Source organism: Porites lutea, chromosome 6 (assembly GCF_958299795.1).
Source record: "Porites lutea chromosome 6, jaPorLute2.1, whole genome shotgun sequence".
Taxonomy (NCBI): domain Eukaryota; kingdom Metazoa; phylum Cnidaria; class Anthozoa; order Scleractinia; family Poritidae; genus Porites; species Porites lutea.
The window spans coordinates 20,052,342-20,068,010 of record NC_133206.1 but is presented as its reverse complement, the minus strand read 5'-3'; the positions used below and the strand labels follow the sequence as shown (position 1 = coordinate 20,068,010).

At 37.9% G+C, this 15,669-nt stretch overlaps 2 protein-coding genes across 5 annotated transcripts in view; one reads left to right on the top strand and one right to left on the bottom strand.

The window, feature by feature from the left end:
* Positions 1 to 3,020, bottom strand: part of LOC140940074 (very long chain fatty acid elongase 4-like) — a 16,980-nt gene extending 13,960 nt beyond the window's left edge. The window contains exon 1 of the mRNA XM_073388957.1: positions 2,881 to 3,020. The gene's annotated coding sequence lies outside the window, so the exon portion shown is untranslated. The remainder of the gene's footprint in view (positions 1 to 2,880) is intronic.
* LOC140940072 (very long chain fatty acid elongase 4-like) overlaps positions 1 to 15,669 on the top strand; it is a 19,240-nt gene extending 3,571 nt beyond the window's left edge. Inside the window, exons 1-8 of one of the 4 annotated variants that reach the window (XM_073388956.1) lie at positions 2,528 to 2,648; positions 3,821 to 3,890; positions 5,991 to 6,178; positions 7,301 to 7,381; positions 8,711 to 8,767; positions 9,728 to 9,842; positions 12,127 to 12,251; positions 12,930 to 15,669. In XM_073388956.1, coding sequence (XP_073245057.1) covers positions 3,830 to 3,890; positions 5,991 to 6,178; positions 7,301 to 7,381; positions 8,711 to 8,767; positions 9,728 to 9,842; positions 12,127 to 12,251; positions 12,930 to 13,214 — 912 coding nt within the window. In that variant the 5' untranslated portion in view covers positions 2,528 to 2,648; positions 3,821 to 3,829 and the 3' untranslated portion in view covers positions 13,215 to 15,669. Of the gene's footprint in view, positions 1 to 2,527; positions 2,649 to 3,077; positions 3,170 to 3,678; positions 3,891 to 5,990; positions 6,179 to 7,300; positions 7,382 to 8,710; positions 8,768 to 9,727; positions 9,843 to 12,126; positions 12,252 to 12,929 lie in introns of those variants that run through there. The other 3 variants (XM_073388953.1, XM_073388955.1, XM_073388954.1) reach the window with 3 other exon arrangements.

Genomic DNA, 15,669 nt, shown 5'->3' with positions numbered 1-15,669 from the left:
TGGCGTGCAAAAGTACCCTCTGCCGACAACCATACAAATTTGTCCAGAGACCTGGACGAATAAATTAAAAAATGGGTTTTTTTCTGTTCTTGACCAGTTTAGAGCATTGCATGAGTCTTGTGTGGTCTTTCGTAGCAGATCAGAGTTGTCGCAATTTTTTTATTCCCTCGAAACTCGCGCCATTTGATGACAGACCTGAAAATTAATTTTGCTTGCGAATCACGTGGCGAAATTCGTGCATGCATGATAGAAAATTCAACAGTTGTCGGCAGAAGCCACTTTTTGCACGACAGCTCACACAGCAAAAATGAAGCCTCTGCTCGCAGGGTAGAAATTAACAGAACACCTGTTAACCAACAGTGAGTAGTTTCCAATATTTGGTTACTAAAATGAGCCTTAGTAGCCAGACACGGTTAGTAAACATTTCTGTCTTAGAAAATCATCTTACGTGCGTTTCTTTTTTACATAAGATTGTGTTCTTTCTTGAAGAACTTATTGTTCTAAAAGATATGCTTACGGCATAATTGAACACAGGAAAAACGCACATTTGACATACTCAAGGTAACCAGGCATTGTTGGATGGGGAGATCTGGACACAGCTTAAGATACCATAAAATTCAGAAAATAAGCCCCTCTATGTATAAGCCCCTCCAAATATACGACTCCCAAACTCCTAAAACAAAAAACCCTTCATCAAATCGCCCCTCCAGATATAAGCCCCCACCGGTTTGTACTTGGAAATTACCCTCAAATTCAAAATACATCAAAGCAAAAATGTACAGTAACACATAAATTTTTCATTTGCCAAAGAACGATAATGTGTGCCAAATGATTGCAGTCAGAAATTGTTACAGTTAATTGCTGTTTGCATAGTTTGCTCTTCACTTTAAGTCTTGGCTAGGATTTCCTTGGTCTATATATAGACAAACTACTTACATGGCTGCGTTTTACAAAGGTCTGCATCCTCAAGGTGAGTTTCAGTAAAACCCTTCTGTAAATTGCTGACATAAAATTCCTTCCAACTATATATATAAATTAGCTTAGCCAATTTTGAAACACAAATTTCCCTCCATACATAAGCTCCTCCGAATATAAGCCCCTCCAAAAATGAGCCCCTCAAAAAAGGGCCTTTGGAAAATATAATCCTCGGGGCTTATTTTTGAATTTTATACGGTTTCTCCACCATCTCAATTGTTTTCTGCGTTTGTTTCATTTTCTTTCACAAGTGGCTCATCTGTCCAGCCTATTTATGTACAGATATGATGCAGAGATCCTGGGAGTTTTTTTAAGAAAGAGGTTGCCGCCCGAAATTTATGAATAGGAAATGGCAAATCAAGAAAAACAAAAAAGAAGAAGTACAGTTTGAAACACTACACAAGGCTACCGGAGCGGGTGTGAAGGAGAAGAACAAGGAAAGAACTTTTTGCCAAGAGTTGAAAAAAGCATTCACCTGGCTGAAGTTCAACAAGTTTAAACAAACAATGTTTTGCACTGTTTATCGTGAATTTCCAGCCCTTGTATAATGTAATTGAAAGGGAAATGTAAATGACCATTAAATCATCTATATTTTATTTACAGATCATCATGTAATTTTAACCAATCCATCCATACATTAGTTTGCCCCTCGTGAAAAAACAACAAGTCACTCAAAGCACAACATTTAAATATTGATAGCATTATTCTACCAGCAATTTCTTGGCTACCATTGCCTCACTTTGCAATAATTCACGACCTCAAGTCAAAAATTTTACTCTTGTTCACCTTTGTTGCCTGCACTATTCTCCCTAACAGACCTCTCCGGAAACATGGGCTTTCAGTTCAAAAGGTCATGTCTGTAGGTTGTAATTGGTTGATTCCGATCAAACTTGTGTATTTCAGTTATGATTAATAATAATAATGGAATCTATATAGCGCTAATACATCACTGTTCTAAGCGCTAATAACTTTGTCGGAATGTATTGTTACTTTTCTGTAATCCGATTGGTCATCTTTGTCTAGGTGGCTCTGGTTATACTAGTAGTTGCACTGTAATATAACATCATTTTGCAGACACCATGTTGGTGTCCCTAAGAAGTGTCCAGAAACACGTGTCATTGAATTTCTCTATAAGGAGCTTTTTTAAAGACATGGTACGTAAAAGAAAAAAAATCTCATTTTCTAAGATGTGACTTCTATGTCATTTAGTATTTCTGAGAGTGAGAGTCCTGCAGAACCTACACAAAGAACGCAAAATATTCCACACAAACTGTCAAACTACAAAATGTAAAACGAAAGGAACGAAAAAAATTTGAATCAAATTTAATCCAAGACGTTTATTTGGCAGTAACTTCTTTAAATAAAATAGAAAATCATTTGATCACTGACACACACGCGTACGTTTTTGTACTGTACAATGTACAAAGATTGATCAACACATGAACGACAAGTTCAAGGGATAACATGTTCATCAAATACAAAAAAAAAGAAAAAGACTCTTTAAAATCAAGAGCTAAATGTGCGAGATGATTTAAGAAAATCTGGAAATAAGCTTCTACGGGAAAGAGAAAATTCATCATTTTGAGCGACGACCACGAGTAATTTAACTCCAGACAATGAATCTTACGTAACATTAACTAACGTCGTTTTGGTAGGATTCTCGCTACTGCAAGGTATGTTATCCGAAACAATTTCTACACAAGGCTCGAAAGATTGAATAAAATTCAAAGATTGTCCCATACATTTTAAATTAGGAGGAAATTGAGCTCATAGGTCTTCCCCGAGCTTCCAGAGCTTCAGATCAGACGTTCGACATTTCCTACCAGGCTGACACAAGTAATGTGAATGATACTAAACTAAATAGTTCACCATGAAGAATTTTAACACATAAAAGGTCAAACTTACCACTACAAAACTGGGAGTTTCGGCGCACTTCGCAATGGCTGGTAGTGAGGTGTGCACAATTAATAAACAGTGGACAAAAAGAAAGAATCGTAAGACGAGGTCAAAGATAAGTGTGATCCTTCAACGTGATTGGTTCATTTGCAGTGGCGCGACAGGCTCCCTCAAGCGTGCGCGCGGGCTGGAATTTACATCCCCGGGACCCACTTTGTTTACAAGTAATTTCCCGTTCCTGCAGCTCTAAATGATTTCTGCAACTTTTCCACTATTTCTTTGACAGTTGACTAAAAAGGTGAGCACAACTAACTAAGTGTTAAAGTGCAAGATGCATCTTTAGGCGTCTGCTTTTGTGAGGTAGAGAGCAGTGTGCAGTGGACGATCACCGTGTCCACGAACTTTGCACATGTCCCGGGCACGTGAGGCTCAACTCGATGTTAATCGACTGTGAAGTGTATCCTGAAGACGCATTTCCATTCCAATTTTATTTTGTCTGCAGCCTTTGTTCCGGGAAAGTTGAAAAGCGAAAACACTGGAAATAATTATGAAGTAAATATATTAACTCTGTTCGTCAGCTGTGAGTGTGTCGCTGTGCAGAAATAAGTGGCAGCTGCTGGTGATAAGCATATTTATATTGCACGAGTTTCGTTAAATTGCTTTGAAAATTGAAAGTGCAGAAAAAAGCGACTTATTTTCTTGTAATTAAGCAATCGGTTTTTAAATGCCAGACGTTATACAAAATGTTCAACTCGCAGGAGTAGTTGCATAATAAACTCGTGTCTAGCTCATGCCGTAAAATTAACTGCGTTGCGCGCATATTGCAACAGATGTCAAAGATCACGGTTGTAAATAATATGTACATAATGTGTTTTTGTGTGGCCCTTAGTAACTAAAGATTGTTTTCCTTTGATTTCTCCCGTGAAACTTTCTTTTGTACGTGTAACAGGCCTATGGTATGAAAATGCAGTGGGTCAGGGATTTGCAAGATTTCTACAAATGGGCCGATTCTGTGAGTGGTGAGTGAGTTTGTAAAGAATGAAGAGGATTAATTTTATGAATTTAATTTGTTTTTACTAGATACAACACCGGATCGATTTAAGTTCTTTGCATGGTGATCTTTGATCGGGTTAAACTGAAACAATACAAAATATTAGTGACCAAATTGTTACAGTTGTGAAACTCAGTCTTCTTTATCAAACAACTTTAATTAAAGTTATTTACGTTTTCTGCAGACTACAGTGTAGGTAGATGTTCCATGTTACATTGTGTTTTCAAAATATTATCCGTCCTTTTATACAAATACAGTTTAAAAAATGATCTAACTAAAGGGAACAAACGTTATTGTAAAAACATGGGAGTATCTTTAATAACCTGATTTGTACCTTATAAAATTCTTTCTTGGTAGAGGTCCTGGGAGGGGGAGGGGGGCGGGTACTTAACAAATATTAACGGGGAGGCACCGCCCCGAGGTCCAACCCCTTACCTTTTATATGCCATTTTTTGGGAAAAAAAGGTACCCCTTTCGAGTAACTTTTATTTACAAACAGTACCCCTTTCACATACCTTGTTTAGAACTTTGCATCCCTTTAACTGCTTTAAATGCACTGTCTTTTAAATAGGAATTGATCACAAAAATACAACATTTTCTCAACTTTATAAAGCCATAAAAATTAGCCTGTGAACGGGCCTTTGGTCTAGCGGGGAACTAGGGAGAGGGAAAACCTTTCCCTTCCCTTTCCTTGCTATTTTTTCCCCAAACAAAGAGCCTGTTCACAGGCTACATAAAAATCATCTGTTAGCTCTTTAGTCCTTTCACAGACCCAAATGACATAGACTACGGGTAGTCCCCCATTTTTCCTCAGGGATTCACGCCCACTCGCGTTTTGCTCGCTCTACTATGCTTAAGGGAAAATGGGGGACTACTCGTAGTCTACAAATGACAGATTTTCCTACCCTTTCATATACCTGAAGCCTGAAAAATGTACCCCTTTTGGGCAGGGTCTCCCCCTATATGCCATTACAGGAAGTATCCCCTCCCCCAGTAGAGGTAAAACTAACTCTGTCACATCAACTATGATTATTAGGTGGGTGGGGGGGGAGGGGAGGGATGGGGGAAAGACTCCTATATGACAGGGGTAGGATGCTTGTCTTTTTATTTTGGGGGTGCTGGTTGCAGATTTTGCAAGCAAAGAAACTGGAAAGAAAGAAACCCTCAGTGACAACTTCCTTATCAGAGTTAAAATAAAATTGTGACTTAACGCTCGGACGTACAAGGCGGGGGGGCGGGGCGGCTGTGGATGTCTCCCCATAAGGTTTTCCTGAGTTTTTCCTTGGGGATAAAACATCAGCACCTGACGTTTTCAGTAGCTGTTCATTCATCCCTCGCGCACATTTTGAGGCAAGTTCAGTGATGGTCAGTTGCTATGGTTATGAGATATGACATCATAAGTAGCAGGTGGTCAAGCCATTTTTGGGTGAAAGTACTTGTTTTTTCAACTTCTCTCAACAATAGTGCCACCAGCCATAAAATGTATTTGATCTTGTTAAGAAGATCAATGGCTTTCCACTAAATGTCAAATTGTTTTGAAATACTGCAACATATCAAAAACTCCAGGGAGGGGTTACATCCGCCCCCCCCCCCCCCCGTTCCACGGTGGGGGTATGAAGTTGCTTGTACCTCCGAGGGTTAAAGCTCTTCTTTGTCCATCTGTTCTAATGGAAATATTACTAAATAAAGCTTGAGCCACACCCAGATAAGTCTGTTCTAGGGGTTCAATTTCAATTCTTTGATGAGCATCTGAACCCCTAAAAAGTCCTAAATTCCAGAATAAATAAATGGCTGAAGGATTGCCATAAATTAACTTTTGCTTATCTTCAGCCATTTGCTTGAGTCTGAAATGTCATGTCGATTTTTTATTTGCTGAATGCTGTACTCAGACAGTATTATTTTTTTAACAGAGAATGGTTTTGCTGTTTTCTAAGAAAATGATAACAAAGGGGTTCTTGAAAACCTTTGACCCTATCAAAGAAAACTATGCCCTAGAAATTTAAGCTCTATGGAAGATCTCAAAATTAATTAAATAATACTTGACTTTTTTTATTCCATCTTGTTTTAGATCCAAGAACTACAAAATGGCTATTTGTCCCATCCATCCTATCACCCATTTCTTTTGTAGTAATTTATTTATTGTTAGTGTGGAGTCTCCCCAAAGTGATGAAGAACAAGGAACCATTTCAACTGACAAACCTACTTGTGCTGTACAATGCTGCTATGACACTTTTGAATTTATACATCTTTGTTGAGGTTAGTGAAAAGAAGTTGTTAACCCTTAAAGCCTCACTATCACATAAGTCTCTAAAAAGTAGTCCTTTTCTTAGTTTACTGATTTCATTGTTTGCACAGTAATTCTGTGGCATTCTGGTCATTCTGTTCTATTAATGGGTTTATTCACCCCGCCTATCCCTTAGCCTAAGAAAACTGCCGGCTTTTTCACGACACTACCACAGATTTCTCCATGAATAATATTCTGTACTGATTATTTTATGATGTGTCACTTAACCCAGATCTGGGAAGTGCTTCTGATTGGTTGAAGTAAATCTCTTGTGACATGACCAATAAAAGGCATTAGCCAGATTTGGGTAGTGACATGTCATCAGTATGGAATTTCTGCAATCGTTCCTCAGACACCATTAAATGGAGCCAGAGGAAACCAGTGATAGTGTTGCAAAATGTTGGCTGTTTTCTCAGGCAACTTACATTATTTTTGTATCCAATCCTCTAATCTACTTTTTGCACTATCTCTTTATACAGTCTGAAAACACTTTAATTTTGCCTTCAGTCCTTGAATGTTGCCAGCAGAGTCCTCAAATGTCTTAAATTTTGAAAGGGCATATCTCTCTCTTTAAATGCCTCACTGGTGCCACTGTAAATTAATTTGTTATTCTTCAAGTGCAGCTAATTACTACTGTTAAATTCAAGGATTAAGAGTGGACCACGTACATTCTTAAACTAAGAAAAAAATTGCTCTACTAAATTTCTATTGAGCAAACCAAAGGTTTGTACCTACTCTGCTGTTGAATTAAAGGGCTGTTTGGATACATGTATCACTTTTAATTATAAACCTAATAAGTATGTAGTTTCTCTTTTGATAAAATGTCAACAGTTCGATCTGGTCTTTTCCATTTGCCGGAAACATGATTCTAAATCTGAGATGTATTTTAGCGGAAGGAGCAATATGATGAAAAAAACAAGCAACTTCTCACAGACAGCCATGTGCTCAATTCAGCTATATTTCCCATAATAACATATGCAGCTGATAATACTCATGTGATGTCACGCTACAAAATCTCCCAATGTCTTCAATGTCCTGTTGATAGTTTTAGTTTTTATTACCTCTTACAGCTTACGTGTACAATACTTCTTTAGGTTCTTATTTCGACTACAGCTGCTGGATATAGTTATTCCTGTCAAAACCTGGACATGAGTAATAATCCCAAGGAAGTGAGGGTAGGGGATTTTTTTTTTTGGCGTTGTCTTTATTTGAACAAATATCTGTAATGATTAAGTTTTCATTTTACGGATTAGGGTTAAGCGCTCATTTTAGGGCTAGGGTTAAGTGCTGTTTAGGGTTAATTAACACTTATTTACAAGGTTTAGTGTTCAGTTAATGTTTTCCGTATTACTGTTTTCGATTTTTATGGTGTTTTTTTCAATGCAATGATTCTTCAATGGACTGTATGGCTCACATGATTCGCTGGCTCACATTTTATACACACTCTGTTGTAACTGTTGTGCTAATATTACTGATGGCTCTGTAGTTATTTTCAGGAGAATTAATGTTGGTTTATATATCCCTTTTTTATGCATGCATGTAAAACATTCAAGTGCCTAGCTCTCCTCAATAACTGAGAGGGTTGGTAGAAAAGGGCAGGCTATTGTCAATTTTGCTGCTGGTTTTAGTCCAAGGGCTGTTTTACACTGTACACTGTGATATATTTCCTGGAAAACTATTTTCTCATCCCTGCTTATTTCAAATCCCTTCAATTTATGCAACTGATAGTTGTTTTCATATTAATATGTGCTTATATTTAATTTAATTTTTATTTTTTTAGTGTATTTATTTATTTATTTTATTTTTTATTATTTTTTATTATTATTGTTTTTTTTTTAACTCTTCTCATAGAATTTAATTGTTAGCACTTTTGTAAATTTCTAGAATATTAGTTTAGATAGCTGTTAGTGTACAGGCGAAGAGCCACTTCGTGGATTGGTGAAAATTATCGTCCAGATCTTCTTTTCCTAATCCAGTCAAGTGCCTATATGTTCTAGAATTAACAGTTGGTTTCGATTCTAACCTTAACAACAATGCAGTGCGTAAGAAAGAAAAATATCTGAACTTGATCAACAAAATGAGTAGAAATTACAGATGTGTGAGATTTGTAAATCTCTCCATGAGTTCCCTTCGCGTTTTCTCCGATGAGTGCTCCACGTTCTTAGACATGATGAATGACACTGGCAATTGACAAAAAGCACCAACGTTATGTAATCAAGAAAATGATAAATATAGCCATTAGAGCAACATATTACATCTTTTGTTGTATAAATAGGAACTGGGATAGCCCAGACTTAATGCAATTTTGATTTTATATATATATATGTATATATATATGTATATTTTGGCTTTTGTTTTGTTTTTGTTTTTTGTTTTTTGTTTTGTTTTGTAATAATCCAATCTCAAGCAGCATTTGTAATGCCTATACGTAGCGAGATTTACAATTGTACATTCAAAAACACAAATAAAGTTTCCATTATTATTATTATTTGTGGTCTTGCCAGATTGCCTCAGTGTTGTGGTGGTTCTATGCCTCAAAAATTATGGAACTTCTAGACACTGTAAGTACACGTGTACATTGTATGTCTACAGCTTCTATTTTCTGTTTTTTGTTGTTGTTGTTTTTTCAGAAAATTAATTGTTCAATCGTTACTTTGTTTCAAAAGTGAGCTGGTGTTGTGAATTATGCAGTTAATTGTCTGTCTTTTTTGTGTCAATTGCAACTTTTGGCCTTAAGATTCCTGCAGGCCTGATGTGAAGTTTATGGCATCAAGATTATCTGATACATGTAGCAAATTTGATTTATGGTGACAGTTTTAACCTAGGCTGATAATTTTCTCAGTATTATTTCCTGTAGGGGCTCTGGAGACCATGGGAATTAAGAGTTAATCTAGGGCAATTAAAAATAAACCTGAAATCAATTTTGATCTGTGACATTCCAATAAATTAAAAGTTTTTTGCTCGCCAGGGAGCTTCTAGAACTGCCTAAAAAGGCCTCAGATACAGATGGTATTAAACAGCAATGTCATGATCAAATGACAAGTACATATTGTACAGTATGTCAGAAATCCATTTGGAATGGAATGTAATAATCTTATTTATGACTTACACCGGTTTTTAACCCTCCCCCCTTACACTCAAATGTCTATTTAGTCAAGGGTCAAGGTTTGGTGGGGCTCTGATCTGCATGGGACACCAGGGTAACAAATTCACTTTGTAAAGCACTGTATATAATATATCCTGTAGATGCATGGGTACTACCAACTTTGAACTTCACCGTACACTGTTAATACACTGTACAAGTAACGTTCTATTGCCATGATACCTGCAGTTCCTTCATGCCTATGAAGTCTCACTTTTAGTAATAAGCTCTGGATGTGAAGGAGATCCTGTGGCTTATGTAGAAGTGAACAACCTGTATGTGTACCTTGGCAAAATACTACATCGTAATAAAAAAAATACCGGCCTACATGTACTGTACCAGCACTGTATTCAATGGATTCCTTCCTTTGACTTGTCAGATGTTTTTTCTACTACGTAAGAAGAATAGTCAAGTATCTTTTCTACATGTGTATCATCACACTACCATGGTCTGCCTTTGGTGGATTGGTATCAAATGGGTGGCTGGTGGACAATGTAAGTACAACAGGATTTAATTTGATGATAGGGAATTTAAGGCCAACCGTCAGCTTTGAAGGGGTGCATAAATAGGGTCCTAAGTGAATTAAGTCTTCTTGTTATATCAAATCCTCTATTTTTTATACAACCAAATATAGCAAAGGAATATTAAATAGCAATTTATCTGAAGTCACTTGGGGATCTTTTTTTTAATCCACTTATCCCTTCAATATACTGAAAGAATCTTTGCATGGCCTTGTGAACAGAATAGTAGGAGCACTCCTGAGTAAACGCTGTAAATGATGGCAAAAATCTTGATATTACTGTAACTTTTTCGCCCCATGTACGGGAATCCGGATTGCGGGAAATTTTTGCTTGTCGAATCCAGAATCCATGTTTTGTGTTTGTGGAATCTGGAATCCTTGGCTTTGGAAACAGGAATACAGATCAAGGAATCTGGATCCCAATAATTAAAATCTGGAGGCCGGAATCCAAGTTCCACTGACAAAGGATCCAGAATAGACCTTGTCACGGTTTTCGACGCCATCTTGACGAGTAGGCAAACGCGTGAGAAATTACAGTGTTTGTACACAGGTGGCCCAAGCGTAATATGAGAGAGTTTGTATGGGAAAAATAGAGTTTGAAACTTAGATGAAATAAATGAAGTAAAAGCGATAAAAGTTCTCAATAAAGTGTAAATATTGTTACCTGGAGTCGTTGTCTTTGCTTTTACGAAGTTTCAGCGCGATTTGAGTACTTTTACATCATCTGACCTGACAGTGTAATAATAAGAGACAAGGTAGGACAGAATCGCTCGATCGATCTTCAAAGCTGCTCAGAATCAGCTCCAAATTTCATGCGAAAAAACAAACACACTTACATTTTACGCCGCCGAATCCACAAAGTGGTACGGTAAGATCACCTTCCTGCAATCCGTTCCGGTAAACCTTGCGTTTGGATCGCATAACTCGATCGAAAAGATCAACTACAGTTCAAAAATCGGCGCCATTTATCCGTGACTAGTAAAAGTGTAACATTTCAACCGTTTTGTCGCTCGGCGGTGACTGGGCGCTAACGTCAAATAATAACTCTCCGGGAGAGGGTGACATTATTTCGTTAAGACAAATCTCTACGCATCCACCTCCGAGCCAACCTCCCAGCAAGGTTGGCTTCTCTGTTTTGTTTTGTTGCTTCGTTCATTGGCCGAGTAAAAACAAAGAAGCCGACCTTGCTCGGAGGTGGGTGCGTAGAGATTTGTCTTAACGAAGTAATGTCACCCTCTCCCGGTGAGTTATTATTTGACGTTAGCGCCCAGTCACCGCCGAGCGACAAAACGGTTGAAATGTTACACTTTTACTAGTCACGGATAAATGGCGCCGATTTTTGAACTGTAGTTGATCTTTTCGATCGAGTTATGCGATCCAAACGCAAGGTTTACCGGAACGGATTGCAGGAAGGTGATCTTACCGTACCACTTTGTGGATTCGGCGGCGTAAAATGTAAGTGTGTTTGTTTTTTCGCATGAAATTTGGAGCTGATTCTGAGCAGCTTTGAAGATCGATCGAGCGATTCTGTCCTACCTTGTCTCTTATTATTACACTGTCAGGTCAGATGATGTAAAAGTACTCAAATCGCGCTGAAACTTCGTAAAAGCAAAGACAACGACTCCAGGTAACAATATTTACACTTTATTGAGAACTTTTATCGCTTTTACTTCATTTATTTCATCTAAGTTTCAAACTCTATTTTTCCCATACAAACTCTCTCATATTACGCTTGGGCCACCTGTGGTTTGTATGAGAATGTAATGTCGAATAATTTCCGTAAAACGGCTGTTCTGAAAAAAATATCTATTGTAAACTAAAGCTACAAAGCAAAGGATTGTCCTAAAAAAGTTGGGGGATGTACCTGTGTTTAAATTTCTCCAGAGGCCTGCTTTAGATTTTCGATATATTTGTCTGTAATTTTCCCGGGACTTTCTAACAGACAAATGTATAGAAAATTGTAAAAAGTGGTTCTAGGTCTTCTAGTGCATGTAACGCCCTCAAATTTTTTCAGGAGAATCCTTAGGAGTGAAGCTTTAGTTTACAATAGATATTTTTTTCAGAACAGCCGTTCTACGGAAATTATTCGACATTAGATTCTCATACAAACACTGTAATTTCTCACGCGTTTGCCTACTCGTCAAGATGGCGTCGAAAACCGTGACAAGGTCTATTTATGGCGTGGAATCACGAATCCAAGACAGTTTTGGATTCCCTTACGTAGGGTGGATTAACTGTTAAGTCTTTTGTATCCACAGCATTTTTAAGTGCATTGATTAACTCCTTGGTTCATGTCATCATGTACACTTACTATGGGATGTCAGCTGTGCCAAGTTTACGCAAGTACCTATGGTGGAAAAGACATCTCACCCAGTTTCAGTTGGTAAGTTGTTTTTCCTTCATTGCCTGATAAAAGTATTACCGTGAAGAGTGGTTTCAGTTTGTTAAAAAAAAAATGGACTGAAACAATTGATTTCCCTGTGATACTTCCTGTACCTAGAATAATTTGACTGCATTACATTTTTTTTCAAAGCAGCTTAATAGTTTGATAAAAAAAGAAGCTTTTCCTATACAGCTATAAATTATGACTGTACAGTTTAAAGTCATTTTTTGGTCTTAATTTTTATCATTATATAATTTAACTAAGAAGAAGCTTTTTCTATACAGCTTACTGATAATCCTAATTCTTCTGGTTATAAGCCACCCTACAGCTGTGCATGTATCTGTCAGTCTTAGAGCGCTGGTGAGCTGAAAGTTGTATGTCACCTATGATCTTTTCCGCTATCATGACGGAAACATGAAGTAGCTACTGCCTCATGTGAGAGTCCGCTGACCAAGAAAGGCTCAAATCCATGACATGAATAATTCTTCAATTAAGGTGGTTTAGGTCAGGTTTACAACATTTATAGTTAATGTAGATTGTATTTGTTTTGAAGAAGGTAAAGAAAAAACTATTTTGCAAGTCAGAGTGACTCCCTCCGTAACCTCAGTGGAGTCATCTTGAAAAATTTGGCGTATTTGCGAACCCTGGCCCTGATTGATTTGTTATCATCCCTTACAGATACAGTTTTGTATTCTTCTCTGCCATGGTGTTGTTTCACTTTACGTCAAGTGTGATTACCCCCTGTGGATGCAATATTCCCTGGTTCTCTACATGGTATCTTTCCTCGTCCTGTTTTCAAATTTCTACATTCATTCTTATCTTGCCAAGAGGCACAGGAAACATGAACGTCAGGTGGTTGAGTATGAAAACAACAAGGAAAACAGCGAAGCTGTAGCAAATGGGGATATTGTGGCAAATGGAGTGGCTAGTCCATATCTTAAAGAAGGCAAAAAGCACAACTGACGCATTCATTTTCTCTTATTTCTTTCAATTTTAGAGCCGTTTGGTTTCAATATTTTATTTTTACCATGCATATTTTAAACTCTTACATTTAAACATCTTGGGGGGCCTTTTTAGTCAGTGGCAAGCTGAACAAGCAGACTTGATGAGGCTGGAGAGAGATTTTCCTCATTTGGTCACTAGATTTTCCCCCTCCCCCCCCCCCCCTCCCATGCAACAATCATGACAGATTTCCCTTTCTCTGTGAAAATGTATAAAGACAGAAAATTCTAGTCCTGTGATTTTTAAATACAGAATAACAGTGCTAAGTTCGTGTGGTTAGCAGGATATTGTGCAATTGTGCACCCATAGTAACAAAGCCAACCATGCGAGTAGAGTTGAGGAGGCTATGTCACAATATTCGCTATCTTTTTAAAAAGTTAATGTCACTATTCCGCCTAAGATACGCATGCAAAAGTCACGCAGCTAAATAACGCATGCAGGTAAGTAAAACACCAACGACAACGTGGCGTAATAAGGGGAAGGACATAGCCTGATGGCAGGTTATAGAGACTTCGGGTTATGCGCACAAAAAAGGAAAATAACACAAGCCACACTTATCGCCCCACTACCGTAGGTTAGGACAAGAGTATTGGCAGAGCCTTTCTTATCTCCCCAGCGCCGCACTGGCTGGATCGGACAATGAAGATTAAGGCAAAGGTATGAGATGGCAAAAAACATGCAATGCCGAAAGCTTGGGGGAAGTCGCAACGCAAACTTAACCGCATCTTAACCGCATTACAAGGAGTGACCCGCTAAACTTTTATTGATACATAACACAACAAAAAAAAAAAGTGGTCAGTGCTCCCTGATGAAATTTGTTTGGTATCTTCTTCATATAACTAGTTATAACCAAAGGTTACGGAGTTCGGGCGACAATGATCAAAGTCAAAACGCTCTTGCTCCATTGCTGTGCTTTGCGTAAGTTTCACGTGACAGATAGTCAAAACACGAGTGATCACGTTACGAGTGATAGAAGGTCCAAACGCGCGTGATCAAATTGTGTTCTGTGCATTCCATTTATTCTTAATGGAGGTCCAAACGAATACTGGCTACATACATGCGACGCGTGCGTAATAACAACCTGGAGATTAGGATTGCGGGCTCCTCTTGTCTTGAGTAACTACATTAAGAAATAATTTAACCTAAAACAGCAATACCCTGGTGACATAGCCCCTTCAACCTGTTCCAGTCTCACAGTTAGCTGGAACGTCGCAAAAGCTGAGGCCCGTGAAAATTAGAAGCGCGTAATCCGGGAAAAAATGAGAGTGGGTTTAATTGATGTGGCTTTCAGTGCAGGCTTTTTCTTTGGGGTGTGCGAGTATTCAAATTAGCCCTTCGAACTTTCTCCTTTCTGTCCTGCAAAGAAGGTTACGTTTCGTCTTCTTATATTTACCATTAAGTGCTTTAACAAGCAATAGCTAAAATTAGTAGTAGAATAACAGCAAACTAGTCGTATTTGAACATATTTTAACCTGGTTACAGAATTTCTAAGACTAAAATGTTCATATTACCTTCATAAAACAATGGGTTAAAATTGTTCTATTAATTGTGAGAGCGGAAAATAATAATAACCAGAGGAGTATGTAGGTGGTAAAATAATATTCCAAAATGAAATGAGCTCCCAGAGTGTTGAAGGGTTATAAAGTCATGCGTAGAAGGTGTCGAAAGGTGGCTTCAGAATCAGAATTTAATCAGAATATATCTGCCAAAAAATGAGTGAGATTATTTGATTATATTATTAGTGAAAAATAGTAAAGATCTATAAACAAAAAAAAAAAGGGTTTTAGCTGGATGACCGGTCGTTTCGCTAACGTCTTATGTCGTTCCGCTAAGAAGCGAAGCGATCGCTGCGGCTGTACATACCTCGTTCTCGCAGCCGTGAAACAAAAAGGAGCGATACGCATGTACATGCCTCGTTCTTTCAGCCACTGATCAGGCGAAAGTAGTTAGGGAACTGACCCAACACGCAAGCGAAACGAAACGTTAGCGAACAGGACGCTGGCGAAACGACCGTAAACCGTTAGCTGTAACCAAGTTATTGTATTATAAATTTTGATGGTGGAATTTCGTAAGAATTTTTTATCTTCCGTCGTGCAAACTCTTTTATACAGCAAAGCTGTGCATTTTGCAGAGAATCTCTGCTACTATTCCCCACTGAGTAGTATACCTGGTGCATTTTTCCATAAATTGTACTTGCAATAACCTATAGTTACGTAAATGCAATTATTGTATAGCATGTGAAATGGGCTTGATTGTTGCTGATCCAAAAGCCCCCATTACGAGCAAGTTAATTTCAATGGTGTGTAACGGCTCGTTCTTTTCAAAGTAATTGAAAATCCTTCGTATTATTATTCTTTCTAGGTCGGGTAAAAAGGCTGTAAATAAGATTATTAAAGGATTTTTATGTGTACTGTTA